Source organism: Aquila chrysaetos, chromosome 8 (assembly GCF_900496995.4).
Source record: "Aquila chrysaetos chrysaetos chromosome 8, bAquChr1.4, whole genome shotgun sequence".
Classification (NCBI taxonomy): domain Eukaryota; kingdom Metazoa; phylum Chordata; class Aves; order Accipitriformes; family Accipitridae; genus Aquila; species Aquila chrysaetos.
The window spans coordinates 39,766,364-39,778,705 of record NC_044011.1 but is presented as its reverse complement, the minus strand read 5'-3'; the positions used below and the strand labels follow the sequence as shown (position 1 = coordinate 39,778,705).

Here is a 12,342-nt window from a genome sequence, read left to right as displayed (position 1 = left end):
ACCTGAGCAGCTTTTACAGAGGGTGGCTTCAGCTTTCCCGGCACCGCCAACCCCGGGGGCGACGGGGCAGGTGGGAGGAAACCTTGTCAGGCAGCACTAGATGAATAACCTTTTAATTTTGACAAAAAAACAAAGTAGAAAACCGGGGCCAATTTTCTTTTCTCCCCGTTCGCAAGGATCTCTGCGGCGGTGGCGCGGGGCTCGTGCGGGGCTGTGGGCAGGCGGGGTGGCTTCCCACCCGCCGTCCTGGGGAGGGCGGCGGGGCACCCGCAGGTGCCGACGAGCACGGCAGGGACAGGACCGGCTGGCAGCAGGGGCTCACGGGGGTGCAGCGGGAGCGTGCGAAGCCAGAGGGGAGAGGCTGCCTGGGGCACAGTTGCCCCGAGGTCCCCGAGGCCGGGTGCATCGCTGCAGCTGGGCATGTGCTGCCGTTGGTTGCGCTGAAGGGTCGTTTGGGCTGGCTGGCGTTTTCTTGTCAATAAATACCAATCGGTGAGGGGCGGTGGTGGCCGCCGGTGCTCGGGTGGCTGTGACGCACTGAGCCGAGGGGAGGGAAGATGGAGGTCCCGGCTGGGGCTGCTCTCCCGGCGGTGGGAGGGCTGGGGGCGGCAAGGGGGGCTGCTTAGCTGATGATCTGCCGGGGCCGGCCATAGCTCATCCCTGCCTGTGATGCCCCCTTGTTGCTCCCCATCTGTAAGCCGATGACGTTCTTGCCCTCCTTCAGCTGGCTCTCGGTGAACTCCCGCTTGTGCTCCTGCGCTTTCCTGCAGGGTGTAGGGAAAGACCATGCGGCACCCACCCCCCTCCCTGGGGCAGCCAGATCCTCGTCCCCGGGGTGCCCAGCAGCCCCCACTGCCCAGGGGTGGCCCAGCCACCCCCCCCCTTCCCAGCTGAAAGCTTGGCATCCTGCGTCCATGTGCTCCAGGGTGCTGTGGGGCGGTGGAAAGAGCCCGCTCCGGGCAGCCGTGGGGCAGGGGGGGTCCCCACGCCCGGGACCATGTTCCACCCACTTACTTCATGAACCAGTTGGGGTCCCCGTGGTAGTGCCCATCGTTCTTGGTGACCGCCAGGCTTCCCAGGGCCATCAGTGTCCTCTGCACCGCCGCCATGTCCTTGGCTGCCAAGGGACGGAGGGGCGTGAGGATGGGCACGGTGCAGCAGCCCTGGCCCCCCAACCCCGGCTGCCCCCCCACCCGCACCTTCAAAGAGGTCGACAGTCTGGAACACATCTGTCTTGACCACGCCATAGTCCTCGGCCGCCTTGAGGAACTGGGCGATCTGCTCCATCTGCTTGAAGACCATGGTGGGGGGGGTGTCGGGGATCTTGACGGGCTTGGAGCCATCGGGGTAGAGGCTGTTTACCAGCCTGCTAAGGACCTGCCGGCAGAGGAGAGGCTGGGCTTGCTGCGCCGCACACGCTGCCAGCTGCGGAGCTCCCCGCCGCCCCCCCGCCCGCCCAGCCCTGGAGCCGGCGGGCATAGTGGGTGCCCGGGCTTCCCCACTTACGATGCCGTTCTTCAGCCAGACCTGGAAGCCCAGGCGGCCCCGCTCGGGGCGACCCACTGCCGCCCCGCACTGTGCCACGATCCACTCCACCAGCCGGTCCTCCAGCTCGTCATCGTACTTCTTCTCGATCTTGGACTGGACGTCCCTGCTCATGCCATATGCCGGGCCCTTGTTCGCCATGTCTGTGGCGGCTGGGTGACCTGGCGGCGGGATGGGGACTGTCAGGCTGCGGAGATGCCGTCCCCCTGCCCAGGGACCCTGCCGCCACCCCAGCACCCTGTCGCATCCACCTCCCACCTTGGTGCAGCGGGGACGTGCCCTCCTCCTGGCTCTTCCCTTGCCGCGCCACAGCCCTTCAGCTCCATCCGGGCACATTTGGAGGTGAGTGCGCGGCCGTGACCGCCCCCAGCCTGCCCGGACAGACGGTTCCCATCCCGGCAGAGGTGCCTTGTCCCTGCTCCCTGGCTCGGGCTGCGCAGGAGAGCAGCCTCATCCCCGTCCCCTGCCTGCTCAGCAGCCCGCTGGCTCTTGGCCGGCATGAATGTCCCTGGCATGGCCATGCCTTCCAGCCGGAGCAGCCGTGCTGCCCCCACAGGGGCTGCAGAGCAGAGGGGTCCGGGTGGCAGGGTGACAGCGGCAGGGCTGGGTGGCCATGGCACAGCACGGTGGCCATGGCATGGCAGGGTGGCCACGCCATGCCTGTGGTGCCGTGAGGTGGCCTCGGCACGGCGGGTCCTGGTGCCGGGGAGGAGCGCAGGCGAAGCAGGACTGCGGTGGGAGCTGTGCCTGTGCCCTTGTAAGGGCATGCTGCGGGCAGAGATGGCAGGTAGCTGGCTTCGAGTAGGGATGCCAGGGAGGATGCCAGGAGGGAGAGGCGCCGGGAGCCGGCAGCCGAGCCCTCGGTGGAGCTGGCCTCGCACCTCCCCGCACAGCTCCCTGCTTGGCATTAAGCCACCAAGTGCCGGGGCTGCGCCCTCAAGAAGCCGTGTGCCCGATCCCCGAGTCCATGCTCTGCCCCGGGCTGGCTCGCCCCAACCTCTGGGGCAGATGCACCTGGCTTCTGCCGGTTGGGCTCCGAGACCTGGCACAGTGTGGTGCAGTGGAGGACACTGACCCCGCTTGCTGCCAGCAACGCAGAGGCACCCCACGAGCCCCACGGGTGATGCAGGGGTACCCCACGTGCCTTGCAGGCAGCCTGTGCCCATCTCCCATCCCCGTCGAGGCACGGGGCAGAAAGGGGTCAGCAGGGGCTGGAGCCTCGGTGCTGCCCTGAGCCCCGCATGGCCACTCCGGCCACCGCGGGGGCTAAGCCCAGCTGACCCGCAGCTGTGCAGCCCTGATAGCAACGCAGTCCTGAGGAGCAGGAGCAGCCCAGAACCCCGGGCAGTGTCCCCAGCCCAAGCCCCAGCTTCCCCTCCTGGGGAGCCCGACCCTCGTCCGGAGAGCAGCGTTGCAATCCAAGGAGCAACATCCCCATCCAGGGAGCGGAATCCCAATCCTGGGCAGCGGCATCCCAATCGGAGGAGCAGAATCCCCATCCGGGGAGCAGGCTGGCAGTCCCGGGAGCAGCATCGCCATCCCAGGCACAGGGTCCCCATCCTGGGGAGCAACAGATCCGTGCCAGGGGCTGGCGTCCCCACCCTGGGCACCCTCCCCACTGCCCCCCCCCCGCCCCAGCAGGACTTACAAGCGGCTGCTCACGGAGGCGAGGGGTGATGCTCTGCGCGGGAGCCAGTGCACTGCACAGTTAGGAGGCTGACCCTGTGCTAAAAGGCCGGCGCTGGGACAGTGATGTCAGTGCGGTCCGGGGGCCAGGCCCCCCCGCCCTCCCTCCTGGGGCGCGCCAGCCTCGTAGCGCACCGTGACTCCGGCCCAGGCACCATATTTGGGGAAAGACTCCGAAAATCAGCAACTCAGGCCCGTGCCCAAGCATTCCCCGCGTGCCTCCGCCCCAGCGGGTTTGGGGGCAGGGAGGGAACGAGGCCGGGGGGGGGCTGATGGAGTAAGTCCTTTTATAGCCAAGCGCTCGCTCAGCTGCGGCAGCCGTCGAGGGTTTCTGCCCTGACTTCATGGCTGGTTTCCCTGTGTGCTCACTGCCGGGGAGCTGGGGCAGCCGAGCGGGGCTTCCTGGGCACCGGGGCCTGGGTGGCCCCCGCAGCCCACAGCGTGCCCTGGTCAGGGCAGAGCAGCGAGGCTGCGGGCATCCCGAGAGCACAGCATCCTGCCTGGGCATCCCGTGGGCATCCCCCGGATTCCCCCTGCCCCAGCCAGGCATGGCCCGCTCGCGTGGGCCAGGGCACGGCGAGGCGTGCAGCAGCCCTGGCACCGGGCTGGGATGCCAAGGGGAGCCCCAGCACCCTCGCTGCCCGTGAATCGGGACCTCCCTGCGCACCCCTAACCCCCCCCCCCCCCGGACTGCCAGCCTTGCTGCTCCGGCACCACCGCACCCCCCGCAGCATAGGGGGTCTGCGGGGCAGGAGGGCAGCAGCAGCGCTGCCCAGCCCCTGCGCCATCTTCCCTCTCCCCAAGTCCTGGTGGAAAGGAGAAACCGCCACCGCAGCAAAGCGTGGCTGACACCCGGCGGCAGGCCGGCAGGGCAGAGCCTGCTGCCCCCCCGGGGACCCTCGGGGACCCCCACTGCCCCCCCGGGCTCCCGCTGCCCAGGCAGGAGGCGGCAGGCACTGGCAAAGTGCAGACACTTTAATGCGAGTCCCTTCCCAGCAGACCCACGCGTGGCGAGCAGGCGGCAGCCTTGGAGGGGAGCGGTGACAGGGGGCACCCAGCGGCCCCCCCCACCCTCCGGGGATGCTGAGGGAGACTCGAGCAGGGCCTCCCCAGCCACCGCGCCGGACACACGCCCCCTCCCCACCTCCCACCCATACGACTCAGGCACTGAAGAGAGACCCCCCCCCACCCACGAGCTTGGGGGGGGCCATGGGGCTGCTAGCATAGCACTTGCCCCGGCCCCCCCGCACCGTGGGTGCACGGACCCAGAGCAGCAGCAGCACCTTTTCCAGTGTCACTTGCCACCGAAGACAAGGTGCCCTGGCAGACCCCCCAGCCCCGCTTCCGGCTACGACGAGCCCATGGAAGGGCATGTAACACCGGTGTGGGGGGGACACCCGGCCGACGGGAAGGAGGCACGTCGGGACCCCAGGGCTGTGCGGGGAGGGGGACGGAGCGGCTGGCAGGACCCGCAGCACGGGCATCCCTCCCCGGGGGCTGCGGCCAGGCATTTGGCACGGGGCCGGGGCAGCGGGCGGCTGCGGGCCCCTAGAAGACATAGATCTTGTCCCGCTGGACGCAGTCCAGGTCATCGTCCAGCGTCAGCAGCACCTGCGGAGCGAGGGGAGCACGGCGGCAGTGAGCCGGGGTGGCCGGGGGCAGCGGGCAGCCGTGCTGGCGGCAGCCGGCACCTACCAGGAAGGAGCCGAACATGGCGATGGAGGAGAGGAAGTGCCAAATGTCGTGGTCATCAAAGAAGTCAAGCAGGATGCAGTCACGGTTGTGCTCCCGGGACTCGGCTGGCGTTTTCTGTCAGGGACAGGCCCAGCTGTCACCGCACTGGCCTGCGGCCGCCCTGGCTCACCACCGCGCCACCCTCCCACTTACCTGCCAGGTGCTGAGCCCCTGGAAGAAGAAGAAGAGGGCGAAGCCCCAGACCACTGAGGTGCCGACGATGCAGAGCAAGGGGATGAGCTTGATGCGCTCGCCGCTGCGGAGCTGCGGGAGAGGCCCGGATCGATGTGCAGGCAGGATCTGGCAGGGGCGCCCGTCCCTGCTCAGCCCTCCCCACCGGGCAGGCAGCTCCCACGCAGCCGGCTCATACCTTCATGATGATGTAGAAGGCGAAGTAGAGGAGGAGGTTGCAGATGCCGATGGCCAGCAGGTAGGAAGCGAAGTCATTGGGGCGGACGATGAGGCCGTAGGCAGCGCTGGGGAGGCAGGGGCAGGCAACGGGGTCGGCGTAGGCTGGGGGGTCCCCCCCGGGTCATGCCCATGCGCCCCGCCATCCCCGAGGCACGCCGGCAGCCCCTGGGAGCTCGGGCAGCGCGTGGGGACACTGGGCTGCTGCAGCTACAGAGAAGAGCTGCCGTGCTCAGCTCACAGCTGTCACGAGCCGGCTGTCCTCAGCCCAGCTGCAGCAGGGGGGGGGCCGTGCCGCAGGAGCAGCAGCAGGGATGGGGAGCGCTGGGCTGGGAGGAGCAGCGTGGGGTCTGGCGCGTGCCCGGCACCGCACTTACAGCGACCAGTTGACGATGTTTCCCATCACCAAGAGCACCATTCGATCCTGCAAAAGGTGAGGGGGGGCTGTGAGGGGTGGGTGGGGGGAGCGCTGCCAGGCCAGGTCTCCGCCGAGCCGGGGACCCCGGTGCTACGAGCCGTGGTGCCAGCACTCACCACGTACATGGGCCCGCTGCACTGCCGGACGCAGTCTGTATACAGCACGTGCAAGATCCTACGCAGGATGCCCGAGTCTGCAGGGAGAGGAGAGGTCGTGCTGGGGGAGGGTGTCCGCCATGCCGCCCCCCCCCCCCCCCCCCCGCTCGCAGCCGTGCGCCCCCGCCTCACCCAGCTTCCAGCGCCCCATGTAGTAGAGCTGGGTGCTCAGCAGCAGGGTGGCCACGATGTGGATGACGGAGAAGACGATCCAGAAGGCCGTGTTCCCCTTGCCGAAGACCTGCAGGGCGAGCAGGGGCGGCGGGCAGCGGGTGGGGGGACCGACCGACTGACCCCCCCCCCCCCCCACCGGCACCCCCAGTACTCACCACGCCGACAACGGAGAAGAAGATGACGAGGGCCAGGCAGGCGTAGGCGCTGTAGGCGCTGGCGTTGATGTCTGGGTGACGCTTCTGGTAGAGCTTCAGCATGCAGAGCCCCGCGATCATGTACATGAAGGAGGTGTCTGTGGGGCAAGAGGGGCAGCGGTGAGCAGGGTGGCCCTGGCGCAGGCTGTGGCGGGGGCCGGGTGGGGGCACTCACCGAACTGGAAGTTGGTGTAGTTGGGGCAGACGTGGTAGCAAGCGCTGAGCAGCCCCTCCATCATCAGGGCGGTGCCCATGGCGTAGAAGAGCCCAAAGTGCTTGGGGATGCCGCACTCCTGGGGGGTGGGAGGGGAGGGAGGGGAAGCGGGGGGGTCCTGGGCAGCTGAGACCCCCCCGGGCATGCCACCCGCCCCTTACCAGGGCGTGGGTGTCGTTGCGCATGAGCGCCCGGTTGTAGTTGATCTCCCGCTGCAGGATGATGAGCAGGAAGAGCAAGCCCAGCAGGACGTAGCCCATGTTGCTGAGGATGTTGTTGAAGGCGCTGCCAGGGACAGTCCGGATGTGGGTCCCGCGGACCCCTCTCCATCCCTGGGGCCCCACCACCCCGCCTGACCCCCAGCCACCCACTGTTTCCCCCCCCCCCGCCCGAACCCACCTGAGGTTCCCCAGCGGGTGGGCGCACAGAAAGTTGTAGTAGCAGATGTCCTGGTTGCCGGTGACATTCACCACCTGCGCATGGGCGGGCATGGTGAGAGCGGCGACAGCGGGGCCTGGGAACATGGGTGGATGCCCAGGGACATCCCTGTGGCAGCTGGGGACCGCAGCCCCCCGGGCTCCTGGGAGCCCCGAGTGCTGCCATGGCCCCGCTTACCGTCTGGTAGGTGATGACGAGCTGGATAACGGGGAGGGCGTAGAAGACGGCGATGGTGGCGATGTTCCTGGGAGAGGCAGGGGGGGTGTCAGGGGTACCCCCGCCGCCTGCCCCGGGTTGGGACACGGCTCTGCCCCACTGCCCCCCACTCACCAGAAGTAGATCTGGTACTTCTTGCGCAGCACCCGCTTGTCCTTGCGGGCCAGGTCAGCCACACAGAGGTATTGCTGGAAGGAGAGGCAGGTGGAGGGGCTCGCCCCGGCCAGCAGGGAGCAGCCGGCGGGGGGGCGGGGGGCACGGGGCGGCACACGCACCTTGGTGCGGATGACGTTCTTGTCGTAGTCGATGTCGGCCAGCGTGTCGTAGTCATCCTCCTCAACGGAGCTGAGCGAGTCCAGGCGTGGCCGGCCGGCCACGTTCTCCAGTGACCGCTCCCCTGCAGCCAAGCGGGGGCCATCAGCAGAGCCCACTCTGGCCGAGCCCCCCTTGGCGCCCGCCCCGCAGGACCCCAATCACCCCCAATTAACAGCTCGGCCGCCTCCTCGCCAACTCACGCCGGGGACGGGCTCCAGCTCCGTGTGGACCCCTGCGCTGCCCCGGGGACACGCACCGGCTGTACTGGCGCGGGCGAGCATCACCCCGCGCCCTTGACCCCCAGGGCTCTGCCAGGCTGGGGACAGCCGGGGACCAGGAGGATGATGTCCTCCCCCTGCCCCGCAGCCCCTCGGGCGCTGTCCTGCCCGCGGGAGGGGGCTGCCAGGCCACTCTGAGCAGGGGGAGGAGGGCGCAGAGGTGCTCAGTGCCCTGGGCACCAGCTTGGGGCAAGGCAGATTTTGGCTTGATTGGCCCGTCCCTGCCCGGTACCAGCATCTACCCATGGCAATGCTCAGCGGCCTCATCGGGGCGGAGGGCGTGCGCCGCTTGAACTGCTCCTGCCCTTCAAAGGAAAGCGAGAGTTATTGGAGCAGGAGCGGGGCCGAGGCCCGGTGTGGGGGTCCCCCGGCACGCGTCCATCCTGCTGGCATCGATAGAGACCCTGTTGTGGGCTGGCATGGAGGGGCTGGCAACCCAGAGACCCTTCCCAAGAGACAGAGAGGGGCCGAGCTGGGACGCCGCTGGCAGTGCAGCTCTGTTGGGGCAGCTTGGCACTGCCCGGGCACGCTGGCTCTGCAGGGCTGCGGCCATGCCAGCCACCGCACCGCTGCCCCAGGACTCACCCACGTAGCCGTAGGGGACTTCTGCCGAGCCCATGCTGTCTGTGACGCCCTCGGTGCTGCCGGAGGAGCCGTTCCCTGCAAGGATGGCCAGACGGGGTGGGTGGCACAGCCGCCCGCCGAGAGGCGGGGAGGCGAGGGATGGCGCGCGGCACTCACCGAAGGAGCCGTAACCGTAGCTGTCATAGGGAGCATGGCCCAGGAAGGAGTCGGGGATGCTGCGGGCATGCCCTGCAAGATGGGAGGGTCCCTGTCAGCCACTGGCAGCCTCCCGTGGCACCCCTGGCCCGGGGCTGCCCGGCTGTTTGGCACAGAGCAGCGCCTGCGCGGGCACGGGAGCGAGCTCACAGGCGAGGACAGAGCTGAGGCTGGCACCTACCCAGTAGAGATGCTGGGAGTCCCCAGAAAGCCGTGGAAAGGAAGAGACAGAGTTGGTGAGACACCCAAGCCCCAGTGCAGCCCTGCCAGCCCCAGAGCCGTGAAGCCCGAGCCCCAGGACGTCCCTGTCCCCCCGACATCAGGATTGTCCCGATGGGCACTGTCCCCTGGGGGACAAGCGGGGCTCAGGGGGACCGCGGGGATCTCTTGCAGAACCAAGGGCTTTGCCACGGCCTCGAGAGGGCAAAGTAACCGGGAAGCCCCCAGGCAGACGCCCCCAGGCAGACACCCCCCCTGCTGTGTGCCGCTGCCACTGGCTGCAGCCTCCAGCCCCTCACCCGTGTCCAGGCTGGGCGAGTCCATGGCTGCCAGGAGCCCCTTCCTCTTCTGCTGCCTGCCGAGGGAAGCAGCTGTAAGCAGCGCCGTGACGGCAGCTGGGGTGGGGGGCCCACAGCACGCCCGAGGACCCCCACCGCGCTGGGGACAGGATGGGGTGTCCGGAGGGGACAGGGTGGCCAGGGCAGCAATGCCCGGGAACTCACCGGCAGCTCTCCCAGCAGGCGATGAGCAGCGTGAGGACGTAGAAGGAGAGAAAGATGCCCAGGCAGAAGAGCATGCTGCTGACATAGGCCTCCGCTGTGCAGAGCCGGGATGAGCCCTCAGGGAGAGCGGCACCCCCGGGGAGCTGCCGCGGGACCCCCTGTGGAGCCCAGCACCCCCCAGCCCCAGCCAGCCCCTCCCAGGCTTACAGGTTATGGCGGGCGACACCATCACCTCCAGCATCTTCTGCCGGTTGTGCTGATCCACAGGTTCATCTGGAAGAAGGCATGGGCCAGGGGCTCAGCCCTCTGCGGATGCTGCTCCCCAGCCACTCCCCAGCCTGCGACCCACGGCTTCCTGCAGCACCCTCCCCGCCCCAGCGTACCCGGTGAGGCGTTTTTGGAGAGGGGGTAGTAGGGCAGAGCCCCCCCACAGGCCTCGTCCTCCGTCTTCACCACCACCACCACATAGAAGCTGTTGCTGGGGAAATCCTTCTTCTGCGGCGGCCGTCCCAGGGAGGGGGGAGAGACAGGGGTCAGCAGAGCCCAACCAGGGGGTCTCCCACACCGCCCCGCGCAGCCAGGGCTCGCTGCGGGGCTCGGGGCCGCCCTGGAGCGGTAACCTCTGCAAGCTCTGCTATCCGGCACTACCCGCCAGCGCCAGGCCAGGGCCGGAAGCGGGCCGGCGCCCACCTGCACCGTGATGGCCGCCTTCTTTGTCATGGTCTGGTACATCCCAATGAAGGCCACGTTGTTGTCCAAGTCGTAGACGGGGCACTGCAGGGGCAGAGGGGCCATCAGCCACGCCGGGCATCAGGCGTCACCCGAACAGGAGGCCCCGCCACCCAAACCTACCAGGATGTCCTGGATGGAAATGACAGAGCAGGGGAAGGCCATGGCCGAGGTCACCTTCACGATCACTGAGTCCAGTCCCTCGGGGAACTCGTACTTGAAATACTGGGCAGGGGAAGAGCCCGTCACTGCCACAGTGGCCACGCTTTCCTCCCCGGACACAGACCCCATCCCGTGCTGTGCCGTGCCAGCTCCTCCTCACCTGCGGCTGCGCGGCTGTGGCGTTGAAGCTGAATCTTTCGTTCGTCCTGCAGAGAACACGGGCGAGATGATGGCTGGCGAGGGGAGCCCACCGCCCCGGCGGGCAGCCCTGGCGGGCAGTGGGCAGTGGGCAGGGAGGGGGACCGGGGCGCAGGGCTCCCCTCACCGCAGCACGAAGTTCTCCACGCGGGTGACACGCAGCTGGTAGGAGGCATTGAGGGAGAGCGTGGAGACGTCGACGTAGAAGTGCTGGGTCTCCACCTCCGCCTTGGTCTGGGGCTGGCAGAGCGTGCGGCTCACCTCCTGGTACGCGTACTTCCGCTGGTACCTGGGCAGGCAGAGCGCCCACCGAGCTGTGCCGTGCCGTGACCACCGGCCGCCCGGCACCCCTGCCCGCCCGCCGGTCCTCCCCCGTACTCACAGGCCCCGGAGGATGAGCGGCACCTGGAAGGAGACCACGGCTTCCTTCTGCCTCACCACGAAGAGGACGGGCAAATCCTTGTGGTCGGAGAGGACGTTCACCGACACCCGCACCCCCTCCGTCTGCGGGGAGAGCGGGAAAGCGAGGCGTTGGCCGGGCAGGACCGGCCGCGGCGGGCTGGGCCCCGGCGGCCGGACTTTGCTCGGCCCTCGTGGCGGAGGACGTGTCCCCGCCGCCCGCCCCGAAGCCCCGGCTGCGGGGGGACCCCGGGGGACGGGGAGCCCAGGGAGGCAGCGGGCCTCTCCGGCCGCCCCGCCGGCTCACCCGGTTCCGCCGGACGCTGTGGTTGAAGGCGTAGATGTTGATCAGGTCGGCGCCCACCCAGTCGGTGTAGGTGGTGTCGAAGCGGGCCTCCTTCTCCGTCACCCACCGGCGCCCGCTGGGCAGGGGCTGGGCCAGGCTGGGCGGCAGGGCCAGCAGCACCCACGCCGGCAGCACCCACGTCGGCAGCACCCACATCGGCAGCACCCGGGCCGCCCCGGTGCCCGGCATCCCGCCAGCATCCCCAGCCGTGCCGTGCCGCGCCGTTCCCCTGCCGGGCCGGCCAAGGTCCGCCGGGGCGGGACGGGACAGGACGGGACGGGACGGGTCGGGTCGGGTCGGGTCGGTCAGCCGGGTCGCGCCCGGGCACCCCGCCCCATGGCGAGCCCCGGTGTCGGTGCCGGTGCCCGGTCCTGGATCCCGGCGGTGCCGCCGCTGCCCGGTCCTGGATCCCGGCGGTGCCGCGGCTGCCTGCTGTCGGTACTTTCTATCTCCCCGGTCCGCAGGCAGCTGTAAACACGGGCCGGCGGTGACGTCACGCACCGTCACACGTTAAAGGGCCAGGCCGGGGAAGTGACGCGGCGGCGGGCGGCGCCCGGGCGTCCCCTTCCCCGGGGTGGGGGGAGCGGGAAGCGGGCCCCTCGACAGCAGCAGCGTCCCGCCGGGGAACCCCCGCTCCGTGGGGCACCGCTGCCCCAGGGGGACCCCACAGGGGAAGCCCCTGCTCCATAGGGCTCCATAGTCCCCTGTATAGGACTCCATAGGGGAAGCCCTGTCCCATAGGGGAGCCTCTGCCCTATATAGGACCCCACAGAGGAAGCCCTGTCCCACAGGGGAGCCCCCACCCCGCAGGGACAGCTGCCCCCCACCCCGAGCAGCCCCTCAGGTCACACAGAGGCTGCCCGAGCCCCTCGGATAGGATAACGACCCATCCTGCCTGCCGAGCCCCCGGCTTGGGGAGGGGGCCGGGAGTGAGCGAGGTCCCCCCAGCCCCAGCGCTGCGTTCGCCCCTGCGGCCGGCAGCGTCGACTGCTGCCGGCGGCCTCGTTCACAGCGTTCTTGTTCTCCGGCACGTGGCAGCAACTACCGGCCGCCAACTGCCCCCGCCGGCGACCCGAGCTGGCCCCAGCACCGACGGGCGCCGCAGGGATGCTGCCGACCCCCCGGCTCCCAGCAGTGGGCTCGGATGGCTCGCTGCAGCCACCTGGTCCGGATGGACGAGCTGCCGCAGTAATGGCAGGGCACGCAACGCAGGAGCCATAACCAGCCCCGG

At 69.4% G+C, this 12,342-nt stretch overlaps 2 protein-coding genes across 10 annotated transcripts; both read right to left on the bottom strand.

The window, feature by feature from the left end:
- Positions 1-97: 97 nt before the first annotated feature.
- On the bottom strand, positions 98-3,292 carry TAGLN (transgelin). Of its 2 annotated transcripts, XM_030021633.2 has the most exons (5): positions 3,194-3,292; positions 1,507-1,706; positions 1,200-1,377; positions 1,015-1,117; positions 98-764 (listed from the first exon to the last, which is right to left on the bottom strand). In XM_030021633.2, the coding sequence occupies exons 2-5, from the start codon at positions 1,684-1,686 to the stop codon at positions 623-625; spliced, it is 603 nt and encodes a 200-aa protein (XP_029877493.1). In that variant the 5' UTR covers positions 1,687-1,706; positions 3,194-3,292; the 3' UTR covers positions 98-622. The 2 variants fall into 2 exon arrangements, with proteins under 2 accessions (XP_029877493.1, XP_040981134.1); XM_041125200.1 differs by lacking the exon at positions 3,194-3,292 and having other exon boundaries at positions 1,507-3,181.
- An 899-nt stretch (positions 3,293-4,191) lies between these two features.
- SIDT2 (SID1 transmembrane family member 2) lies at positions 4,192-11,621 on the bottom strand. Of its 8 annotated transcripts, XM_030021617.2 has the most exons (28): positions 11,073-11,609; positions 10,749-10,870; positions 10,494-10,655; positions 10,329-10,374; positions 10,130-10,231; positions 9,968-10,051; positions 9,661-9,772; positions 9,485-9,550; positions 9,278-9,371; positions 9,074-9,129; positions 8,737-8,748; positions 8,517-8,588; positions 8,361-8,435; positions 8,018-8,080; positions 7,458-7,579; positions 7,297-7,370; positions 7,144-7,210; positions 6,928-7,001; positions 6,690-6,813; positions 6,490-6,607; positions 6,276-6,412; positions 6,079-6,187; positions 5,908-5,984; positions 5,751-5,797; positions 5,336-5,441; positions 5,119-5,229; positions 4,927-5,040; positions 4,192-4,842 (listed from the first exon to the last, which is right to left on the bottom strand). In XM_030021617.2, the coding sequence occupies exons 1-28, from the start codon at positions 11,298-11,300 to the stop codon at positions 4,780-4,782; spliced, it is 2,637 nt and encodes an 878-aa protein (XP_029877477.1). In that variant the 5' UTR covers positions 11,301-11,609; the 3' UTR covers positions 4,192-4,779. The 8 variants fall into 8 exon arrangements, 7 of the variants coding, with proteins under 7 accessions (XP_029877477.1, XP_040981132.1, XP_029877479.1 ...); XM_041125198.1 differs by having other exon boundaries at positions 8,361-8,588; positions 11,073-11,621; XM_030021619.2 differs by lacking the exon at positions 8,018-8,080.
- Between the last annotated feature and the right edge of the window lie 721 nt (positions 11,622-12,342).